The sequence below is a fragment of the Hippocampus bargibanti genome, linkage group LG02 (assembly GCF_051943395.1).
Source record: "Hippocampus bargibanti isolate YZ-2025 linkage group LG02, ASM5194339v1, whole genome shotgun sequence".
NCBI lineage: Eukaryota > Metazoa > Chordata > Actinopteri > Syngnathiformes > Syngnathidae > Hippocampus > Hippocampus bargibanti.
The window spans coordinates 18,000,024-18,024,733 of record NC_142735.1 but is presented as its reverse complement, the minus strand read 5'-3'; the positions used below and the strand labels follow the sequence as shown (position 1 = coordinate 18,024,733).

At 41.8% G+C, this 24,710-nt stretch overlaps 1 protein-coding gene across 13 annotated transcripts in view; it reads left to right on the top strand.

Moving 5' to 3' along the window:
• Positions 1 to 24,709, top strand: part of map7d3 (MAP7 domain containing 3) — a 30,401-nt gene extending 5,692 nt beyond the window's left edge. For 2 of the 13 annotated variants that reach the window (XM_088989753.1, XM_088989762.1), the window contains 19 exons: positions 1,581 to 1,685; positions 1,953 to 2,033; positions 2,861 to 3,024; positions 3,688 to 3,799; positions 5,247 to 5,330; positions 7,002 to 7,106; positions 8,942 to 9,037; positions 9,499 to 9,597; positions 11,552 to 11,677; positions 15,187 to 15,302; positions 16,441 to 16,577; positions 17,347 to 17,564; positions 18,839 to 18,962; positions 19,078 to 19,363; positions 19,435 to 19,488; positions 19,565 to 19,631; positions 19,960 to 20,110; positions 20,378 to 20,649; positions 21,963 to 24,709. In XM_088989753.1, the coding sequence (XP_088845879.1) occupies positions 1,581 to 1,685; positions 1,953 to 2,033; positions 2,861 to 3,024; positions 3,688 to 3,799; positions 5,247 to 5,330; positions 7,002 to 7,106; positions 8,942 to 9,037; positions 9,499 to 9,597; positions 11,552 to 11,677; positions 15,187 to 15,302; positions 16,441 to 16,577; positions 17,347 to 17,564; positions 18,839 to 18,962; positions 19,078 to 19,363; positions 19,435 to 19,488; positions 19,565 to 19,631; positions 19,960 to 20,110; positions 20,378 to 20,649; positions 21,963 to 21,970 (2,405 nt within the window). In that variant the 3' untranslated portion in view covers positions 21,971 to 24,709. The remainder of the gene's footprint in view (positions 1 to 1,580; positions 1,686 to 1,952; positions 2,034 to 2,860; positions 3,025 to 3,687; positions 3,800 to 5,246; positions 5,331 to 7,001; positions 7,107 to 8,941; positions 9,038 to 9,498; positions 9,598 to 11,551; positions 11,678 to 15,186; positions 15,303 to 16,440; positions 16,578 to 17,346; positions 17,565 to 18,838; positions 18,963 to 19,077; positions 19,364 to 19,434; positions 19,489 to 19,564; positions 19,632 to 19,959; positions 20,111 to 20,377; positions 20,650 to 21,962) is intronic. The other 11 variants (XM_088989756.1, XM_088989757.1, XM_088989758.1 and 8 more) reach the window with 11 other exon arrangements.
• The last annotated feature ends 1 nt before the right edge of the window (position 24,710 follows it).

Sequence of the window (24,710 nt, the reverse complement as noted above, 5' to 3'; positions counted from 1 at the left end):
CCTTGAATATCGATATAACGAGACTTTACTGTATATGCGGTGGAATTTTTATAAAATACGCTCAGTAGAAGACATTTGAAGCCATTTTACAAATTATGGACACAACTTGTCCGGAGACGTCGGTTGTCCTTTAAGTAGCAACATTTTTATGCAACTTGGGGAGACCGGCCATTTTGCCTTGGGCTCCCAAGTGCTGTCGCCTGAAAATGACATCACTGGACTCGGCTAAATACTGTCCCGGCTCACCTCTTTTCTAAATTGTGGTTATGTAATGTTCCCAAGCTGACCCCGTAGTCAATTTGATGTCATTTCCAATCGACATTAGAAGTCACATTCCTGTGTTTAGACTTGTCAGGGCATGCAGAACATATTTCTATGAAGAAAATGTCGGAATTAGTTCCGCTTTAAGAGTTTCATCGCTTTATTAAGTGTCTCCTGTGCCTTTTCCTTAAGAAATAGTAACATGACTTGACACTAGTCTCATCTTATTCAAAGTACATCATTGCTGCAGAACCTGAATGAAATGAATGAATGATTGTGGTTGGAAGCAGCCTTATTTTTCATATCACATGACAGAAGATCTAATTTGCCTCCTCGTCAGCAATTCAGTAGTGCTGAGAGCGCATCGGCTAGAAATGCAGTGAAGACGAAGCTGATGTAGCTCGATCATGTGCCGTTTCCTTCCCCCTATGTCTGCTTTCCACCACTTTCCTTTGGTGCTCTCCCAAACATTTACCGGTGTTGTTGTCCCTCGGATGTTTGTAAAGTGGAAGGTGACGTTGAACACTGAATCAGAGTTTCTCTGGTGCAAGTCTTGCGTTTTTAAATTCAAGTGAGAAAATATTTTAGGACGATTTGGATGACGACTGATTTTTCACCAATAATGTCACTTGTGAGGTTTTTCCGGTCTCCTGCTCTCAGAAAGTGTTGAATGTGGTGTGTATACCGGGCCGTGCCCTGAGTCTGATAGCTGAATAGCTGGATTGTTCTGCTCCAAAACCAGCCAATACTCCAAAGCCATCATTTCTGTGCAAAAAGAAAGCGCAGGGAGAACGGATTTGAAATTAAGTGCAGGCTCCCTGCTGTCTGACTTTAAGTCCTTTTATATATATATTTTTTACGCACCAATCAGTAGTTCTCAAATTGCGCTCTGCAAAACATCGATTGTGGGGCAACCAAATAATTTGAAATAATACCTCTTGTTTATATGGTACTGTACATCACAACTTTTTTCTTTTGACTGACTGGATTTCATAATTAGCACTCACGGGTAATAAAAGTATGTGTTTGTATTAACTATATCCAATACGTAAATCCTACAGATGATTTGATGTTACATGCTTGCTTTGAGTAAAAATTAAGCTGTTTTTTTCCATTATTATTTGTCAGTATTTGCCAGTACCTAAGTGTTCAATATGTGTCCATGAGTCTACCTAATTGAACTGACCTTCTTTCCCTCTCTCTAAATTGGGCAACACGAATGTCACAATAAACTATCTTAAAATCACAAGGTGTGTGTCTCCTCTGTCAAGGGACTTAAAAAGTTGCGAGTCTCTGCTCTAAATTGTGCTCTTTCCTAGGTCCAGTTGCACCTGCACAGGCCCAGGCCGAGGATCGGCGCAGCCAGGCCGTGAATCCAGCACCTCCTTCAAACCCAGCGACCAAACCTCAGGGCTGTCGGCCAGGTAAGTTCCTCTGAACGGAGATGTGGCTTTATGGCCTGCCATGATTCTGAAACATTTTCGACCAAACTATTCAGTTGTCTCCCCCTGCTCTGCAAGGCTTACTGCAGGGTAGCCCTGAGTCATCACCTTTCGACTTGACAAGCTCATTAATGATAGCCCCCGACCAACACTCACAACTTGGTGCAAAGCTCTTACTGTAATATGGCAGCGTAAGCTGCAGCCTCCATCTGTATCTTTTTTTTACCATGTTGATGCACGTGTTTACAGTCCTTGACGGCGCCACGCTTCGAGTAGACGATCGACTGAGAGTTGCAAAGGAGAGACGAGAGGAGGCAGACAGGCAACAAGGTAAGGAGACACAATCAATTTTGCGTTTCCTTGCGGCTATCGCTAAAAAGAGGACATGAGCGAGAATAATGATGAAAAAGGGGCAAATACCACATTTGGATTTCACTGACACTGTGCGTACTCCACTCAGGCATATATTTACCAAAAGCTTGTGTATTTCGTCCTAGGATATTAATAAAATCATAAATATGGTTAAATATTATTGTCAAACACAATTTTGTTTGGTGTTACATGCCAGGTTCTGTGTCTTGCTCATTATAGCCCGGATTTAATTTTCCGTCTGTTTATGCCACTGATTTGATTGTTGAATCCCTGCAAATGAAATTCATGTCATGCGCAAGGGTACTTCCAATCCTAGCTGTTAAACCTTCAATCTTAGAAAACCATTTACCCCCTCAGTCAAGCGATAGCAATTAGCTCACCAAATCCGCTTTTCTGTATGACAAGTGCTATTTGTTGTTCGACACACTTTTCAACTCCTCAAGAGTCCATCCAGTTGGCGACTTGAGTGATGTAATCTTTGCAAGCAGCTGCTTTGACAATGAAAGTCAGACACTGAACCCTCTGACACACACGAATTTATACTTATTTTCATACCAGAGGAGTCTTGGAACCTCTTGGTGACGTTTGCCTACTTGCACACAACCTCACTCCAGTTTTACATGGTTGAGTGGCTGAGCAGCATTTACAACATAATTGTGATATATCTAAATTGTAAGAAATTGTAGGACTTAATGTCTTTGTCCATATTGTGTCATCAAAACAAACACTTCGGAAAAAAAATGGAAGTTTAAAATGTAATATTCTCCATCTCTGTTTTTCATCAGCGTTGCGTGAGTCTCAGATCATGGAGCGTGAGCGCAAGGCCAAGATGCAAGTGGAGCGTCAGCTGGAGGAGCGTCACAAGAAGGCAGTGGAGCAGCGCAGGAAAGAGGAGCAGAAGCGTCAGGCTGTGGAGGAGAAGAGGAAGCAGAAACAGGAAGAGGAGAAGGTAGCTAACAGAGAAGCCCTATGTCCATGGCATGTTGTGCTTATCAGTGATCATACCTATGACGATAAAACAAATCCTGTCAACCAGATCTCTTCCAGTGTTTGAAATAACGTCTGCCTGGGGGCCCGGGGCGTACAACTTTTACGTCGGTCGTATAACTTTCAAAACGTCTCGGCCCGGGTGGCCGACAACTTCAAGAAAAAAAAATGTTTTTTTTTTTCAAACCAAACGGGTGTTTTATTCAACAAAGCGAAAGCTATGAGCAAACCGTTACAAGCTTTCTAAGCGCCTTTCAAAAATTTCAAGTACACTTTACAGTCACGGTATAGTCCAAAGCACGAAACAGGCTTCTGATCGGCTGCCGTGCCGAGTATGCAAATTGCTGAACGAACATTCGTTTGGCAATTTGACAACTGGAGCAAAATCTTCAGCAAGGGATATTTACCATAAATTAAGCAAGGGAGCATTTGTGGTAGGTACTTCCTTAATTAAAAAAAATCATTTATACTTTTTTATTTATTTTTAGCGATTGGGTCAGGCAATTTTATGGCCGGGCAGGCAACTTTTCAGAGTTGTCTGCCCTGGTGTCCGCTAACTTTTTGTCATGAGTTTCAGAAACTGTCTCTTCTTTTGACAATTTTTGTTTTGTTTTGTATGCGGCAGGAGCATTATGAGGCAGTGATGAGACGAACGCTAGAGCGAAGCCAGCGAGCTGACCAGAGACAAAAAAGATGGTCTTGGGGAGGATTGTCAACAGACTCGGATGGACGAGCAGGTAATGGTTGATTTGGTTTTGATTTGGGCCCTGAAAACATTATCTTTTGCATCTATGCACTTCAAACACAAAATTAAGTTGGAAGTGGTGGAATTGAAAGTGTTTCTGGGAGAGGCAAAGAGAGTATTGAATTAGAGAAAATGTGATGGCTTCTGGGAAAAAAATGTTGCACATTTGGCAAATGCAATCCTTGCTGTGCCATTTGTGTCCATTTTACATGCACAAAGGTTAAAAGTACATCAGACACTGAATCAAGAAACATTTTAAATGTTCCAACAATCTCATGGAATTGTCTTGGTAAGCTAAAACCTACAAATTAGATGCTTTATTGGTGTAGTCCAATGAAAGGAAAAGGCCCATTATACATTGGGGAGACTCAACAAATTCTAAAAAAAAAGACTTTATCAACATCGCAGGGATAATATAAGTGGACCTCAATCGGCAGTACATTTGCACCTAAAAGCTAGCAACCACTCATTTGACGACAATGAGGTTAAAATCTTAGCGAAAGAACATAGATGGTTTGAAAGGGGGGTAAAAGAAGAGATTCTTATAAAACAACAAAATCCTTCATTAAACCGGTCTGGTGGGGTGAGGTTCAATTTGGATCGTTCATACAATAGCCTGCTTAGGCAAAACAGGTTAGGCAACTTTCGTAATGCTGATGAGGTGATACCGGTGGGAGTGGGGGTAATAGGCCAGTCGTTAGTCAGGAATGTAGGAACAATCAGTGGGGCCACAGGGAGGGGTCCTCTGCCCCCCCAACCTGAGAGTAGGGACCTATCATAGCTGCGTCCGGCGCCACCATGTCTGGACATTAGGGATATATAAATAGGGCCGATACGACCAGTCAGACTTTAGTTCGCTGACGAAGCCTCTTGGATAGGAGGCGAAACGTCCGAAACCTTCACTTTTGTACAGATGACGGATGAAGAAACCATCTCATCGATGGACCACTCCTGTACGACTGAGAGCTTACACAGACGGCCCATTATACATGTGACACAAATCCCTGTTGTGGAAGTTATGCTTTCAGTGCTCAAACAGTGAGCAGTTGGGGTGTGTGTGTGTGTGTGTGTGTGCGTGTGCGTGTGTGTGTGTGTGTGTGTGCGCGCGCGCGCTCGTGTGCATGCGCGTGTGAAATTAGATGACCAATCATCCCTTTATTGCTGTGAGTAACACAAGTTCAGATAGTGCCCCATTCCATGCACAAAAAACTCCATTCATGTTCTTTTATGATTAGTTGATTTGGACTAAATTCCTCGATTGTTGGCGTAATGTTCTCATATTTTGACTTTGACTACTATGGGGTTAAAGGGGGTAGAGAGGCTTGATGGCTGCTAGCCATGCATCACCTTGATCTCAGTGTGCCCGCAAGTGAGATTACCACTGCCTCCTGTGCTCCATTTCCCCCAGCCCCCCCCTCTGAGAGTTTTCTTCCCCACAGGAGACTCAGATGCCAGTGCCTCTTCTCCAGTAGCTATAGTAATCTCTACTGCATCACCAGAAAAGCCACCAGGGAACCAACAAGGTTTTGTTTGCGATCTGCCCGCCAGTCTATATCCGCAGCATGCAGGCACGTGTTGCTGCTTAAGACATTTGGGTTCCTCACACAATCTTCTGCAGCCTAACACCAACGGTTAAATAGCGGAAACCTCTTCTTGTCGGTGTATTTTGTACTTTCATGGAGGGTTACATTTGGTCTTGGATTCACTCACACTTTTGAACAGGGCTCGGTCATCAGGGCTACTTTGCATGGAAGCCCGATGAAATGCAAGGCTAAACTAATGATGTCATGTTGGATCCAGATCGTGTCATGATGTGGCTACTTGGTCTGCTCTACTAATTTCACTGCATGACATGAAAGCTCACCATTGGTTTTTGTAAAAAATATTCTTGTTTTTAGCATGAAATGGCAACATATTCCTTCGTCTAGTATGTCAGGTATGCATTTGAAAATCTCAACTTGGTCAAAAAAATTGAAACAATCTCATAAAATTCATGACCTGTATGTAGCTAAAATTCTGCCTTTGAGATGCTATTATAAGCTAAATAAAATATTAGAAATGCCTTTCTGGATGCAAACCACACTTGCAGAAATCAACCTAATTTTCAAACCAATGACTCTCTTACAGCGTCAATCAAAACTGAACATTTTCTTTCAAAAGACAGATAATTTTTGATACAGGTCTATACTGGAGCCCATGAGCTAGCATAAGTGTTCCTGATATAGTAGCCTGTGGTGTAATATGAAAGTTGTGCTGAAAATGTCTCCCTGTTTTAGCACCTCTTCCACCCTTAAAGGACAACCAACGCCTCCCGACAAGTTGTGTCCATAATTTGTAAAATCGCTTCAAATGACTTCTACTGAGGGTATTTTACAAAGATTCCACCGCATATAGCTATATTTTACGTTTTAAGGCTCGCGTTGAATATTCAGGAAGTCTTGTTTTTGAGTTGGTGACGAGTCCTGACATCACATCATGGAAGGAACGCCCCTGACAGAGGAAGGACACACAATGCATTTTGCGGTACTTTGTTTGGTCTGAAAACTTCGTGTTGATCTGTGTTGATTGCGAAATTAGAAGGAAAACACATAAATAACGCGATGGTAAATCGTTGTGTGTTGCACCAAGACAACTATTTGATATTCGCTGACACAAATTCCAAGCGGACAAATCAACGGAGGTCTGGCGCCATCATCTGCATTTTCTCAGGGTGCTACACATCAGTCTTGATGCCTCAAAATGACCCAGAAGAACGTCTTTCATCGAATGCAAACATGTATGCTTTCCTCTTCAGAACTATTTGAATCATATTCATAACTGGATGCGTAAGAGGAAAGCATCTTCTCCGAATCTGAAGCCATGGTTTTGATTCTCAAGCAAGGCAAGATGTCTTGGCGTGATGTCGCGAACTGGGGGCCGGACTTTCTGAATATGTCCAATTCGCAGCTCATTTTTTTGCAGATTTAGCACACTAAGTCATTTTTATTGGTGTTTTGCATTTGACAAAAAATATCAGCGTGCGTGTTTTGGGTATTTTAGATGCTATAAAATGTTTTTCTGGTGTCAGTTAGGAAACCAAAAAATGGTGTCGGTTGTCCTTTAAGAGCCCTCAGCTGTCACTGTATGACTCTCCCTTACGAGCTACCTGTAGTGTAATACCCCCCTTCTTTGTCCTTTGTCCCCCTGCCTCGTAGACAAGCGTTCCACATCCAGCAGCAACCTCAAACAGCCATCAGAAGCTAGCATCAGCAAACGCCTGTCCTCATCCTCTGCTACCCTTGTCAAATCTCCCGAGAGAAGTAAGTCTCCTCTTACGACCCCTCACTCCCACCTCCATCTGCTTCCTCCATTTCTTGGACTTAACCTCCTCTCCCCCCAGCAGTACTTTCATGCTATTATATTTTACAGCGGTGTCTAACTCGAGGCCAACAAGCCAAATTTGGCCATGCACGCCATTTGATGTGGCTGGCAAAGCCTTGTCACAAATTGTCTTTACTTTTTGACTGCGCATAAAGGAATTGATTGTAATCAAATGCAAAATACATATACTATCTATTGTGTTGACACAATGCTTCTCATCTTCTGGTAAAGAGATGTCATGGCTAGCCACATGATTAACCTTTTATACATATGTATTTAATACATTTCATTTATAAGAGCCTTTCAAAACTCTCAAGGCCTTTTGTGCAGTAGCCACACACGTGTTATTCCTATTTTCATGGCATAATAATTCTGATTTCCAATAGATACAGTTTTATTTGTCTGTCTCCACTGTTCATTTTTCTCAAAAAGTAGACAATCCATTCATCTTTGCATGATCCTCAATTGAAAAATCTATGATGTATGTAAATATCATTTAAGACACCGAGAAGTGAATTAGAGGGCCTCATTGTCGTTGAGGGAAAAAAAAAAGCTTATCTCACAGCCAATGTATGGACACCGGCTTTGATATGGCGTGGCCACTTCAAAGCGCCTCATTGTCGCAACATGGGTTATATTCCAGCGATTGGAAACTTCAAGCAGATATATCTTTGGATTGGATTGGATTTGCCTTTATTAGTCTCGCGGTGGAGAAATTTACATTTCACAGCAGCAAAGTTATGAAAGGAATGAACGTAGAAAAACAAAATACATGAGCTGCTGGAAAGGCAGCCACACTCGCGGCGCCGTCTTGAAGTCAAAAGAACAAAAAAAAAAAAAAAAAACTAAATAACAAATAACATGACAACACAGAGTCATTCATTCTGAAGCACTTTCTGTACCCTCTTTGTTACACAAAGCAGTTCCACATGAAAGAGGAGAGGATGAAAGTGTCTCTTCACCAGTGGATCAGGGACATCAAGGTGGAATGTGCACGTCGACTAGAAGCTAAATGTAGAAAGCAAACACGCAGCTGTAGCATCCATTGACGAAGAGATTGTCTCACATCTCCTGTCCCACATAAATCCGCTTCAATTCCAAGCTGCGACATTTCCACATACACATCGGCGCTCCTTCTTATCGCGGGTTCCTCAACCCATGTATCCATCCGGCCGCAGACTGTCCAACAGCACCGACCTTCCGCTGAGCAAAGCGGGGCTTTGAAGATGCTGCCCATTACAGGCGCAAAAAAAGCACAATGGCCCCTGTGGTGTACAGCGATGACAGTCGAATGGCACCGACATTCCTCCCATTCAAAAACAGTACTGGCATATTCATGCTGCCGAAAAGGCGCAACCGCTCAGCACAGTCTCCTCCTTGATGAATGTCATGGTCAAAATGCTAAAAAACAATCCGTATGCATTCCACACGACGCTCAACGACACAAAGTGAAAAAAGAAAACACAAAACAAGACAAAAACAACAACAAAAAGCAAGGCTGTTTTGGGTCGGCATAAGGGAGACGCTACATGATCTACAGCCATTTACATACAACCAGGACCAACCCTTCGGCCTAGCAGCCTAGCTTGGCCTCTGACCCCACATGTCGCCTTATCCTCACATTTGCACAGGGCCTTGCTTAGACCCACTGTAGAGCTTTTTGACAAAGATAATTGTTTAATTTGAGGATTTGACTTTTCCATGATGTCCAAACCATTCATTCGGTAATGTGGTGTTGAATTCACCAATAAGTGTTGTCATCATTGCCCCTTAGGTGTTAAATCCAGGAGTGCGTCTTGTAACCGTTTGCCTCAGAAAGACGGTGCTGCTGCTAATGAGGAAGGCAAAAAGCTGCAGGCGGGGCAGACAGGTGCATAGGCCGTTCCGTGCAACACTACATTTCTCTACTTATCCATGCAAGTTCCCTTGTCACTGGGATTTGACCAATTTTAGATTAATTAGATCCATTAGATTTTTTTCCCCTGAAGCACAAGATAAAAAGCCCAATTTAAGTGTTTAGTCAAACAACATGAAAAAAGGATTTGCCAAGTTGTACTAATTACGGAGTACTATTTTTTATTTTTTATTTTTTACTTCAACTTTGAAAGGGCAAGCTACTCCCGCGGTTTCTAAGGTACTTAGAATGGGGCCTATGTCCTCCGCTCACATCTCATTTTTGATAATCACCAGTTCGACATCAGCTGCCAGGAGGCTTTCTTCTTTACATGTAATTCAAAAACTGCACAACACATTGGAAACTGTTTTCGCTGAGGTTCGTGTTGACTCTCACCTTATGTCTCGTGGGCGGTGACCCCGCTCTCATGGCCATAGGTGCTTCCATGAAGAAGAGGAGCTCGTCCATCACACGAGTAAGTGTGGGCAGAGCACAGACCCCTGCCAAGGCTGCTCAGGGGACAGCAGAAAATCAAGGTGGCTAGCATGGAGCAATCAGTTGATCGCTTTATTTTTCATGCTTCCATCTGGCTTTTTTTTTTTAAATAACAGGCATGATGCTCTGATGTTAACAGCTTGCTGATTCTGAATGTAAAAACACTTATGGGGATACAGTGTATCTTAATCTCAGTCAAGGAAAAGTAAATTATCTGGTCGTTTAATCGAGCCTACGTTATATTTGGCTTGATAGAATCTCACTGCCCTTCTCCAAAACTCACACACACAATGCTGAATAACATTTTGTAAAAACACGCCCCTGCCTGATTTGCATCTAACATGACATGCTTGCAGTGCAAACTAGTTCCTTTTCTGCTGCACACACACCGGCAATTAACTGTCACGTCTCCTCGTCGTTTTCACAATCGCCGACTCCCGCAATGGTCTTTTGTCTGTTCCCACTAATACCGTGTATTGTTTTTGTTTGGTCACAAAGTGTAGATTGTTTTCTTCCCCACTACAGATGACGCCTCCCTAGCTGGAATTAAGATGATTTGCCTTGTACATCAGTGCCATCCCATCGTAGCACCCACAAGCACACCCAAATCCCTTCAAGTGTGACAGTCTGTGTATTAATCACAAAGCGTTTCTTTGTTCTTTCGTCTCCGCGGCTCCCAGTGAGGGATCGTTGTGCTGTCAATGTTAACTCTCTCTCCATCTCTTTATTTCTGAGCAGGATTGCTCAATATATGATTTGAATTAGGATAAATTGCATCTGACAGTTGCAGGTGTCAGTTTAGTACAAACTTTCACCGAGCCAGGGCAGGGGGTGGTCATCAGGAATTTTGAGAAAATAAAAGTATTTTCTCGAATGGGGCATCGTGGTCCTACCCGCCCCAACCGTCCCCGATGCGATGATTATTTTTGTCACGATTGCAGCAAACCGTTGCCTATATTTCGTCAAAACCACAGCCCATCTGTGATTATATTTCGAAAGTGGATGACTGCCATCAACGCATATTGCAGGAGAAAATGTTATTCGAAGTACTGCCACTGAGACAGGCAGATCCACATTGACTTTATGAGGCACATTTAGACGAGAAAGCTAAAATCTTGAAACTCTTTCACTCAAGTGTGATTTCTACTCTTGTAGCACAGTTGGTGACAAATCCAACTTGACAAGAAAAACCGAGATTCATCACCAATCAATATTTTTACTCAAGAGCCGTGCTGACTTGAAATCCTGAGTGATAAAATCTACAGTGATTATCATGCAGTGCTTGACAAACTTGAAGTACACAGACTGGCCGGGTGAGACCTTTGTGCACGCTGACACATTGAAAATTGTGCATAACGAAGGAATACATCACTAGCAGCAACTACCACCTAGAACCATTTTCACGTTTTTGGATTGGATTGGATATTCCTTTATTAGTCTCACAGTGGAGAAATTTACATTTCACAGCAGCAAACTGATGAAAGGAATGAAAGTAGAAAAACAAAATACATGAGCTGCTGGAAAGGCAGCCACTCTCGCGGCTTTAAATAATTACTGGAGCCTGCAGTGTTTTACCCTCCTTTCTAGCCACAATCATATTCATTTGCAGGGGACTAATGAACCAATGGTTTCTCTTTCCCATCAGGACACATCCCACTCACTGCTATTAAGAAACCGCTGATTTGACCACAAAGTCAACTGATCTAACTTAGATAATCAGTGATCACTGTTGTTTTTCTCATGAAAAGATTTAATTGATGACCGCCGGTGAAAAACCCTGTGGGACGATTGAGACAGCCTTTTTCTGCATGTTGTTGATTCTCTCCCTATGGTTAAATCACATGGTGACTTATCTAACTGACATTTCCCCACCCTGCTTTACCCTTTCTTTTTTTGTCATTCTCTACTGATCTTCAACCCCCATACCCCTCCCTCTCCTTGTTCTCTTCTTTTTGGGCGTGGGATTTTTTTTTTTTTGCTCGGCTCGCCACATAGCCCGCAAGCAACCGACTTGCACTGTGGACAGCGGGGCCATTAGTCGCCTGCTCACTCCCACCCAGGCCTCACTTGCTAGGAGCAAGAGTGCTGCCGCCCTTTCCCCTGAAGGAACAGATGCTCCAGGTAAACCCTCGTTTTCACATAGCTGAGCTAAAAAAAGGAAGGTTTCTTGCCCTTCCATCCTGTGACCCCTTTCCACGGCTCAGTACAATGCCTATGGTGACCGTGGCTTTTTAAGGGTCGTCTGGAGCACCCGAAATTTGTACACCAGTTGTAACTGATTTACAGCAACATTTATATGAAAAACACAGCACGTTTATACTAAATATGACATGGAAAAAGGTAAGTACAGTTGTGAAAAAGCACACCCTGTGTTTCCTTTACCGCGCAACATTGTAAATCCTGTGGTAGACTTTTTTTCCTTTATTAATTCAATATCTTTTGTCTCTTTCCACATGTTCTGTTAATTTTAAGCGCTGAACCGATTTCAGGTGTTGATTATAGCTTGAACAAATTTGTTAACTCTTGAACGCACAATTGTTTGAGAGGCTTTGTGAAACTGTTTCTTCACTCTGCGGGAGCCATGTGGCATTATGTTGTCATAACATTGAAAATCAGAAATTTAGAAAATCTGGATTTTTTTCAGCCTTTCAGTAAGAACAGGTTCTCCAGTACACATCTTATCATATCAGTTTACAGGGTGTATAATAGGTGTCCACATTGTAATAAGACGCTTTTCGACATTGCGGCAGTCAAGTTTTCACATACAGTAATTTCCAAAATGAAGTCAACGCTCTGCTCAGCTTATGTTTACAGTCAGCTGTTTACAATGGGTATCATATGCCATGTATATTGGCAGCAAAGCGGATTCGCGATAGAAAATACATCCATGTACAGTATGCAGTGACGTGCGGTGAGGTTCATGGCTGGTGAGCCACTGACGTCATCACAGTCAGATTTACAAACATGAACTCTACAGAGTAGCTTATTCACCATTTGATTGGCAACAGTTAACGTGTTTTGTTTAAAATGTCATGTCCTCATTCTTTAAACTAGCATAGAAAAAAGAATTTAAAAAACGGGATTATCGTGTTACCTTAGAAATGAAGTCCATGTGCCGCTCCTTCTGAAGGAAGGCATCAATAACTGAAAGTTATTGATGCAACAGTTTTAAAAGTATGTCTATTTCAATTTAGATATGTAATCGTCCATTCTGAAAATAAGGCCAAGCAACACGAAAAAATGACTGGATGGTTGCACTTGCTGTTTACTGTAGCTTGCTCTCACTAATTCTATTATTCTGCAGCCAAGGAGGCGCAAGAAAAATCTGTTATCACCAGCGTCTCCTGTCATGAGGCAGGAGAACTGTGTGCCTCACCAATGCACACAGTTTTGATTAAAAATAAAATAAACACTGTAGTACAGTGTTTACAATGTAAAGTGACTCTACATTATATACACCAGCTAAACTGTAGAAATTTAGTTCATATACCAATAGTGTTTGAACACTTTAATAGCGATATGCAGAGGGAGAGCAATGCGGTCTCACTGCAGAACAAGCCAGCACAGTTAGCATAGTGATTGCGCAATCCATGGTGAGGCTCAGCCGGCTGTTGCCTCCCCACTAGTATCTACTCAGTATTTGAACGGTAAATGTAAAAATTCAGCGATTTTGAAAAAACAATTCAACGGTGAAGTTAAATGGAAAAGAACTTTAAAGTAGAAATCACTAAATAAATATAACATATTTTTTTCAGTTGATATTTCCATGATGACAGGTGAGGCCGTGCCTCACCTGCCTCCCCTGACTGCACGTCACTGACACTATGTATGGACCATCATGCGTCCAGCTCACATGCGCTGCCAAAGTGATACAAACGGCCACAGTTGCAGTGTGCCTTGGTTTGAGCCGATCAGGCCTCACTCGGCCGGTCGCATTTCTCGACATCTGAGGAGCTTCTGGGTCCATGCTGAGAGATTTTCTTTAAGCCGCTTATTTGTTCTAGTTGTGTCAGAATGAAACCGTTGTGCTGGGACTGGTGTTCTGGCATCAAGTTCAGAGAAATGCCGGTGCCAGGTGCCATTTTACCGTTGTAGTAAATTGTGCTCATGCCCTTCAAATCGCAAGCTGTACGCTTCTCTGTGGTCATGTAAAAACCGCTTGTCACATCATTAATACATTAAAGTAATTAATTCTGAGTGTAATGCACACATAGATGTGCACCGTAATAGTGTTTTGTTCTGGAAAGCCGCTGGAATCTCTGACTCAAATTTCCAGCTGTGTCGGTTTATGGGCGTGGCGTTTATTGACTAGCCATTAGACACCCATTAGCGGTTATGGATCGTGAGCTAAGTATGCTCCAGTGAAAACATGACCCATCTGCAGAAGCAGCGGCACAAGGCACATGAATTGCATGGTCATCATACTTTGTAACTCCAGAATCACAAAAGACACTTGCGGCTGATCTTTTGCAATGAGAGCCCTCAAGGTCGCCGGATTATCATGACTAATCCCTCAACCTGACACAGCAAGATAGCCAACAACGAGATGCCCCCTTTAGCAGAAACAAACGCTTTTCAATCAGATTTCCGGCCTTTGGCTGCGCAGCATCAACATCAAATATTACTAGAGTCGGCTCTTTTTCGCCCTATCTTGAGGTATTTGAAGTACGATGCTGTGTCGTTTCGACCAAGTCAAATGTTCATCAGTGGGACTGACACATGTGTTGGCAATGACCTGGGTAGAATTTCCTTCCAATTAGGTTTAATAGAAGCAGATTAGTGCTATAGGAGTTTGTGGTGTTACACTAAATACTACTTAAGTCTACTTAAATATTCAAATTGATTATCACAATAGCTCTCCTAAAACAATTATAATGTTGGTCTTCAATTTTTTTAAATGTACCAAACTTCAAAATATGGATGACCCGATTTGTGTTTTTCAAGATACGAGCCGGCTTGACTGTTTTCTTTTTCACCTGCGAGCAATAATTTGAAAAGAAACATCCAAACATGCAGATTGACAATGTCATATTTTGATGACCCTTTCCAAAATGCGACTTATTTTACTTCATCTTACTAAGTCACTTCCAATATTTTTGAAGCTCTTTTCTGTCCCTCCGACTGAATTATACAACACATAGTGACCAAGTTGCACACTCCAGAAGCACTGACAATTAATTATTCATAAAACACATTGTTTTTCCTCAACATTCTGTTTGTGAAATCAGATTTTTTGTTTAGAGTTACGCGTGGTCATTACATGCAAAACATGTTGGGGTTTAGCACGTACCATATTAACCTTTTCGAGACTCATAAATTGCTTTCTCAGTTGAGTTGGGGTTGTTTTTTGTTCTAGTTATCCAGATTTTGGGTTTGCTTGGTTTTTGAGGTCCTCTACACCGAACAAACTAAAATTATTTTCACACCTTTAAAAAAAAATTGTGTTTCCATCATCACCTGTCACCCTTTCCTTCTTGCCACTTAGCATTTCTTGTATCTAATTAAATAAACATCTACCCTTTTTTTTCCACCCTTTTACACGTTTTTGGTACTGGGCTGCTTCACTGCCCAACCTCCCTGCTACCAATGACTCTGTCCTTTACCAGAGTGTCCCCTGTCTCCTCACTCAGCCTCCACCACCCCGCTCCACCTGCCTCGTGGGCCTTTGCGCAGTCGAAGCATTGATCGGCAGAAGAATGGCATGACCACCTCCGTGTCGGCAGACACAGCCCTCGACCCCTCACTGGTGAGTGAGAGCCTCTCTTTTTGAAAGTCAAAAAAAGCTTATTCACTTTTGACTATCAATAATCGGTCAGATGTGTGGACTGGATTGCTTGTCAATTGAGGTATGTTGTGGGATGTTTCACTGCAATCAGCTGTTTTAGAGTGAATTTGCTCATGTGTCAACCTTTTCTTTCAAAAGTCGATAAATGTTTATTAACTCTACCATTAGCGAATGAGTGCTATTCTGCAGGCAGCAGCAGAAAAGAGAGAATAAATGGCATTTATGCACAGAAAAGTGAAAAACCAATGGGGCAGATGGGAGAAGCGACTAATGTATCACACCAGTGATTCTTAACCCTTTTAGGGTTTAATTGAACCCAGGTTAAGAATAACTGAACTATGCGAAATTGCCTCAGTAATGGCCAACCAATAGTTCAGGACAAGCCTGAGCCAGCCCTATTTTTTATCATAAAGGAAGAAAGCATAACATTTGCCAGTCAGTCATTCAGCTGGATGCAAATGACAAGGAAGTAGGATTCCCACTGGTGCCTTCCTCTGCATAAAGTTATCTTTTGCGACGCTTGTCATCGTTATCACTCGCTGTTGCTCGCTCTCCGACACAGCCTTTCAGACGACACTCTGTTCGGCTGTGAAAGGGCTCGTTGACATAGCATGAGACAAACTTATGGCTTGATTGGGTCATGCAAAGCAGACTGCGCCCTGAGGCTGAGGCCGTTGCACTTTCCATCTCTTTGTCTCTGTTCTTGGATTACACTGATTGTGGCTAGCCCTGTGTAATGCTCCTTCAATGATACCTTTGTGTATTATATTCAAGGTTTTTTGTGTCCGCCTATAGCGTAAGGAAGATTTTTACAAGGTTTGAAGGTTGTCATTGTGTTTTGAGTGTCTTCTTTTTACAAATTAATACCGCTCCCTGTTTTCAACCCGGCCAAAGCTTGTAAACATGTTTTATTATGAGAACAGTCGTTATCAACCCCTTTTGTGATGAATGTAATTCACCTTTCTGAATGATATCAAATGACACCATTCTCGAGTTCAAGTATGTATGTGGACGTGTGAAAAATCTGAGCTGATGTTATTCTCTTTGCCATGAATTAATGTTATGAATTAATTTTTTACATTTCTGTTTGGGGGAACAGAACAAGCAAGAAAAAACGTTTACCTTGTCTGGACGACAACGTCCACCCTCTCCATCTATCCCCATGGGACGCAACCGTTCTCCATCCCCTGCCCCAAAACCATCTCCAAAGAGGTCTCCATCCCCAGCAGTGTCAAAGTAAGAAGCCAAGCAAATGTGTTTCACCTCAATTTATCGCCAAACGTAAATACATCTTTTTATTAAAGACCCTTGGACGTGAAATATTTGTCCAAATGTTTGAATATAATTGGTCAAAATGTTCAAGACTGGAAACAATGTCGTACTTTTGTAGATATGTGAATTATTAGACACATGTCCCAAGGCATGAACATCACACCGACAAGCAAGGATGGCGATGGGGGAGTCTGACTTGACAGCCTTAGTGTGAACCTCCTCACTGAGTGTTTTTAGAGGGTCTCGTTGACCTTCAGTGTTTGCCAAAAAGGCAAAAAGCGACAGGGGGAAAAATATGCCATGACACTTGGTTTGTGGTAGGGATTTTGCACACAGGCATGACTGCTTTATGAGAGTGCCTCGTTGTTGCAGTGTGAAAAGGCCTCACGAGTCAGTGGGGTGTCCTCAAGCCTTTAGAAGTGTTAGGTGTGCACATGTTATCTAGGCTCGGACATTTAGTTATGTGTAGCCCTAAGAAAGGTGCTTGGACAAAGAAGCGTTCATTTTTTTAGGTCATAGGATTCGATAGAAGGTTGAAAGTGGTATGGTTTCAGTGTTCAGCGAAGACCACACAGTATTTGAGAGTGGAAAGAACAGATTCACTGTTAGTCAGTACATTTGAAGCCTTGTTTTGTGTACTCAGCAATTGTTTATTGATTTATCTATTTATTTAATTCAGGTCATTTCTTTTTAAATAACATGGGAGTTTAATAAACATGTTTTGTTTTGACAGGCAAAATTCAAAGGGGCGCCCACCCTCACCTGCAATGAAACATCCCCCATCGTCTCAGCCGACGTCAGCCAAACCCCCTCCGATCCAAAAACCGACTCTTACCCCGCCAGGGCCCCTTACCCTACGCAAGAGGGACTCTCGCTCCAAGGACATGCTGTTACCTGTGAAGGCTGGCTTGTCAAACTCGTCTGAATCTAACAAATCCAAAGAGAAAGATGGTGAGAATCTTGGTGTGGCATTCACAGTTAATGCCATGATGTGTGTTTTTATTTCAATTGATTAAATGTTTTGTAATTCTGGAATGAATAGGCAGAAGTTCCTTTCAAATACTTCTTAAATTGTGATGCCACAAAAACAAACATCAAACATTGCCATTATTTTTCTTTGTATTCAACACACTACTAGCTGTTTTCCCCTTGGGTTTTACTTTTGTTTGTGTCAAGTGTACATTGATGCGGCAGTAAATTTCAATGCTAGCGGCTCTCCGGCTCTGGCTTAGCCCAATTGTTGTCACTTCAGGAGCTTCATTGGAGTTGTTGATGCTCCCATCTACTGGGCAAAATTGTGCGCTGTAATATACACCGTCATCATGTGAAATATCTTACATCAAAGTACCCACATGTACTTGACGAACAAAATTAAATTGGCCACCTGCTGAAAAATCTGAGATTTTTGATAGGGTTCATGAAGCTTCATATGCTGAATATCTACATCGCCTGTGACCAGACACATTTCCCCCTTTTCCTTTCTCTTTAGAATTTTATGCCCTGGCTCGATCTGTTTTCCTGTTGAAGTGTTATGGAATTAGTCACATCCAATTTATTTATGCAGCCCTTAATCACAACATAATCTGAGAAATATTAATGACATCCTCTGATCATAACCCCAAAGCCAGAGGGGATGGTTGGGAGGGTAAGAAGAAAGCTTGCAGCGTAATAAGAAAGCTTGAAATATCTTGAGTATGCACGTTGCACACGCGTGTCTGACTGTGTTCAAGCATATTTTAGACCACAGAATGCCTTTTTTCTTCTCTAAGTAAAAAGTTGAAACGTTAAAGTCACCGAAAATTTGACATTTAACATGATTGGTTTCTATAAAGCTTTAGAACAATTTTTAAACATTGTAGTGGAATACTTTTTGTTCGTTGTCAGATGTTGTAAACCTGATTTAATTTTAAATGACTGACAAAACAGTGCGTGTTATCAGTGTCAACAACCTGTGTTCAAAGACTACGGAGAAAATCAGGAGAAAAATAGATTCATTGACTAGATCAATACATTATCCCACACCAGTGTTCTATGCATGAATATAAAACGGCGGGAAAAAAATATTTACATTTTTGTACATTTTTACTTATTGTGAAATGTTTTTGGGCTGGTGTACCATGTATTTAGCTGATGTAACGTATCCCTTGGTTCAGTGAAAGTTGTACTATAACCATCAGGTTCACGCAGCAATCGTACAACTTTTATTTGTCTTTCCTTCTTGTCAGATGCTAAGACGGGAACCAATTCTGCTGCCGAGGCAGCCAGGCTCTTGGCAGAACACCGCAGACAAATGCGTGAGCAGAAGGAGAAAGATGAGCAACTCAGGTTACAGCGTGAGGAAGAGGAGAAGTGAGCATCTTTAATTTTCTCTCATGAGCAGCATCATCAACCAAGATATTGTTTTCCTCCATCTCAAGTACGACAATGAGAGTGAAGGATAAAACCATGTTGTTTGGTCTTTCAGGATCAGGAAAGAGGAGGAGCAGCGTCTGGCGCAGGAGGCTTTGCTGAAGCGCCAAGAGGAGGAAAAGAAGCTGGCGGAGGAGAGAAAAGTGAAGGAAGCACAAGAGGCCCAAAGAGCGGAGGAAGAGAGAGAGCGGCTGGAGGCTGAGGAAGCTCTCAAGCAGGTGGAGCTGCAGAAGGAGCGAGAGGAGGCCGAGGCCAAGGCCCTGGAAGAGGCCGAGAGGGTCCGCCTGGAGCGCGACCGCATCATGCACCAGAATCAACAAGAGCGTATGGAAAGGAAGAAGGTACTTTTTGCACATTCTCAACAAAATGGTAGAATATACAAATGTATATGAAAACATATCACTGGTTTCAGAGAATTGAAGAAATAATGAAGAGAACTAGGAAAGGAGATGGAAATGACTTTAAGGTCAGAAATTGATGATATTTCTGCCAGCGATGTTCACGAAATAGTGTGATTTACAAGTGTTGCCATTCCTATGCAGAGAGACGAAGACAGGGATCAGGAAGACACTGACGATGGAATGGATATGTTGAGTCTTGATGAAAAAAGTATGTTCTCGTTTCTACCTTTCTTTCTTGCCCTAAAAAACAATCCTAAAATATCTCGGACACTCTAATTGACTCTGAAAAATTGTTCTGTGAAATATGGCCCAGTATAATTAAACCACTCCATCCAAACTATGAGGCTCCTCCAACATTGATGATTTTTTATTAATGATGATGATGATGTTGTGTGTTCAACATACCAGACAACAATCAAAATTCTATTTCAGGAAAGGAAAATATTTTTGTAACCAATGTTCAAAATACATTTTAGATCAATTCAATAACATGGGTCAAAATCTGTTTTGACTAAGTAAACTGATTTCCTTCCTAGATGAAAGTGAGATGGGGGATGTTGCCATGTTGATGCACAACTGTGGCGATAGAGTCCCAAAAAGAGAAGAACCCCTGGGCTGCCTGAATGGGAGAGAGGAAACGGATGACAAGGAGAACAACAACGCCCCGGATGAGACTCAAGCACAGAGGTGAGCTGACTTCAAAACATTCACCCACAGGCCCTTCATGTCAACACGAAAAGAAAGATATTAGATTTCATGCCGATTTTGATACATCCCATCATGACCACAACTAGCACAAGACAACATTATTAATTATCTACGTGCTGGATTTCGTTTTAAACCACGAACACAGCATCAGAAGGCCTTGTTTAATGTATTCATAACCTACTCAGTGTGAAATATTACTGGGAGTCACACATTGACAGATCATCAAATCGGCGCTCCTCTCTTTAGTCCAGTTACAAAGAGCCGTCTGGTGGAGGGCTCGGAGTTCCTGAATGAGCAGGACCCGGCAAAGGTGGAACTGGTGTCGAGCCTCGGCAGCAAGACCAACCAGTGGAGCTTTGAGGAGCTTATGGACCGCAATGTCCACCCAAAGACTCTCGGCCTCATCGAGGCCGAGGATTGCAACCCGGTGCTGATTAACTGCGACACGCCAGACGGGACCAAAGGAAGCCCCGCGCACTCCCTGCATTCCTCCAGTCAAGCCATCGAGACCTTTTCGGGTGAGTAGAGTACTGTAGTCTTGTTGAGGTTTGAAGTGCCTTACTCATATGAGTAGCGCATTCTGTAATTCAGCAGGTTTGTAATCTAAGCAAGCAGAAAATTCTGGATGATCATATACAGTGATACCTCGATTTACGAACCCCTTGGTTTATGAACTTTTCAGTTTCCGAACGTTAAATTTTTGAACATTTTGCCTTGGCATACGAACTATTTTTCGGGATACACACGGAGCTGCCACAATGAGAGATGTCGTTCGCGAACGGACCCCGTTCTACAAAAAGAAAATGGCTGCCAACATTTTTTTTCCTCCTCTATTCTCCGCCCCCAGTCTTCGGTTAAAGCCACGTGATTGGTCTAGAACGAAGCAGTGAGGGGAGGTGGTTTAAGACGACAGCGAGAGTGACAAAATGGATAGAAAACAGTGAAATTTGGACTCATTTCAACTTTGATAGTTCAAAAGCAGAGTGTAGACTGCAAGGTTAAAAGTCCCATCAATCAGGCTCCACAAATAAACCGCACTAGCGATCAGTTCAATTTGAAGTGAAAAGACAAGCAAGGGAACCAGCTATTAATGATGTTTTTAGTGTGTCTGCTTGCATCTGTTGCTCACTTCCAAGATGTACAACTCAGAGCTCCTTGAGACACTTTATGCAAAAAGCTATCCATTCTATCAAGCCATCAATGACCATCACAAAGGTTAATAAAATGACTATTAATAGTACAGTTTATTTCTTTAATTATAATACAATAGCACATTTGTTATACATAAAATAAGGTATATTGTGTACTTTTAAGGCGTAGAAAATTAAAAACTAGAAAATTATGTTTTATGGGGACCTGGGAATGGATTATTCTCATTTTAACGGTTTCCTATGGGAAATTAATTTTTGGGATACACACTTTTCGCCTTGCACACTGTCTGGGAACCACTTAAGTTTGTAAGCCAAGGTATCACTGGACTTTCTTCAACCTTTTTACCATTGCCCAACAGATAATAAGTCAAACATCAGTCATAGGACGAACCATTCCGTGTGAGGCTCGGCTCATTTTCACACGATACTTGTTTTTAAAGTTGAATCAAGTATAATGAACAAAAAGGCATTACACTGACACTGGAACCTCGTTTTGTTTTTCTTTTTTTGAATTCTTCTTTGTTGATTTTTGAGCAGCTAAAAATATATCCGCCTTGATCAAATAATACCTAAGGATTAGTTTACTGGTTTTGTCGTTGGGAATCTTTTTGCCTACGGAACTTAATGATTATTTATCCTCTACGAAGGAGCTATTCAATGGTCTTCTCATCTATTTACAGATATATGATGTTGCACAAACCCAGTCGGCACCGGAAAGCCTCTCCACTGTTGCACTCAACAACCTCCTGAGCTCATTTGAAAAGTTTCTGAACCGCTTCTTCCTCACATTAATTCCAGAGGAAAGAGGCCAAGGTGAAATGTAAAGACCTCGCCCCAAGTGCTTATGTGTCTCATCTATAAGATGAATGAAAGCTTCAGGGAAATTTCACGTTCCTTCTTCTCGCATCAGGTCGACTTCATCTTCTTCCCTTTGTTTTATATGTTGTCTCGGATGTTTGTGTTTTTTTTTTTCTCTCTGTTAGAGGTCCACTATTGTAATTTATTCATTCATTTTGGCTTATTCGTCATTTGTTGTTTTGATGTATTCCTCTTGAATGAGAATATTTTCGTTGTGCACCAACGGTAAAGGCATGTTTCTTTTTTGGAACTCTCTGGAATTTGGATAAGGACTCTTCTAAGTTTATTTGACTGTCATCTTGGCACCATTTAACAATGATGGCCTTATCCATTTTTCCCCCAAAAGACTAGTTAAGGTGAGGGGGCAACATAGCCAGATGTGAAGTGTGAAAGGCTGTTTGACATTTATTCAATACCATTATTATTAACGGAAATTTCATTTACTTGTTGTGCTCCTTGTCCTCACTAGTAAGAAACTTCAACGCACTATTCGGCCGACTCTCATACATTTTTTCCTCCCTCCACTACTAGTGACACTGTTTGTTAACCCACTAATATCTGATCAAACCTACTCATGAAATGGCTGTGCTGCACTAGTAACACTACTCGGGCCAAATAGTAGATGTGCCATGCCCGAGTAATCTCTTTATGAAATCTGTTCAGATATTAGTACTAATGTACATTTTCCTGAATACAGAAGACAGTTCAATGCACTCGTAGAAAGAGTAGCGCCTGCTTGTCCGCATTATTATACTTTGATGTATTTACTAGCAATGTGCTCTTTGCCCTCACTTGTAGGATTATATTGGCATACTACTGGGACAACTTTACCAGTGATACACATACGTATTTGATTTCCATGGTAAGAAGGCTACTCAGATGAGATAAATGCCTGTGGCAAAGTCTTTTACAAGTAAATTTTAATTGCAAAATAGTGGAGAAGAAACGTTACTAGTCAGACAGGGATTTTTACTATTGTGCTGATTGTCTCGCTAGCGAGGACAAACAATCTACATGAATCTTAAAATGGCAGTCAAGAATGTGGAATCTTGCTCAAACGGCATTCAATAAGTTATGTTGACCCCTCTTGAGGCGCCCTGCGTTTCAGTTTGTTTTTGGCCACCAGGGGACGTAGAAAGACCGCGTACGGTTCTGTCACAAGTGTTTGTCGCTATTCAGGACTCCGTTGGCTTTGTTGAATTTGTGTACATTTGTATATGGAGCTTCTGTTCACGAACAGGATGGTCTTAGTTTACGGAAATCTCTTTGGGGGGAAAATAGAATATGCAAGAGAATCTCTATATTTTAATTACGTCACTTCATCAACTCGGTCCATCGTCTTGTTCTCTGCACATGCTAGCTGCTACATTCGTAAGTTGGAGGGGGGAGCATTTCAGCTGTTTATTTTATTTACTGTGACGTGTAGCTGTTTATATATGAAAATACAGTTCAGCGTATATTTATGTGTTTGTGTATGAAATCAGTGTTAGGGCAATGACGCCCAGATGAGGCCCGAATAACGACTCTGAAAGCGGCAAACAAGTTTTAGCCTTTGGGCCGTCGTTTTGTATCCGCGGTTAAAATCTTGAAATGTTCCCGGCGGGGTGCTGGTAGGGGGAGGCTCAATTTTCTGCCTTGTCTGTCAGCAGTCACACACTCTCGCTAACCCAACATAAGGACCTGATACTGATTTCAGGAGAGCCTTTGTCTCGACCTGTTCTCTAGTTGCTCTGTTAGAGCCACGACTATTTTGTGCCGCCTGCTGGAAGGAGGTTGCTACCACTTTCAACTTGATCATAGTTCATGAGAAGCCCTTTCACATTTCCGTATCATTGACATCCCCTACAAGTGCTTGTGCTGCCGTTATCACTTGTCAGACAATGCCACATACTAGTAGAATGAACATATTTGTTTCTCCTACACTACTAGTGCCATTTTTGCCCAACTAATGATGTATACAATCACACCTTACTACTACAAAACTGTACTGCACTAGTAACACTACTCTGCTCAACTAGTCAGTCCTGCACTCGTAACCTCGGAAAGAAGGGTTCACACTTTCTCCTCACTCATTGGGACATTGGCATACTATTAGGAAAAAGTATGGCACTCATGAGAGAAAATTTGCTGACAACTGTGCACAACGGGGGGCGGGGTGGTAATTCCATTAAATTACTGAATTGTCTCACTACTGGAGTAATGACCTGCCTGTCTTACTCTGATTTGCCTCACTTGGAACTTGTAGTTGATCAACTTAGTATGCCAAAGTTGTCCCACTAGTGAGGACAGACTGTACTAGTATCAAGGACATAGCTTTCCAAGCATACAATTTAGTTACTAGATAGCACTGTGCCTTCGATGAACGTATAGAGTTTTTTTTTAAATGTTGCTGTTAACTAACAATTGAAAAAAAGTGTGTCCTTACCTCGGCCTCTGACAATCAAGACCTTTGTGAATTAAATAACAAAAAAGAACAGCTTGTCAGCCTGTCCCTAAGTAACATTTGTATTGTAAATATATTTGTTATCTGAGACGATATAAACTGTTAATAAAGTCTCTCAAAGCTAGAC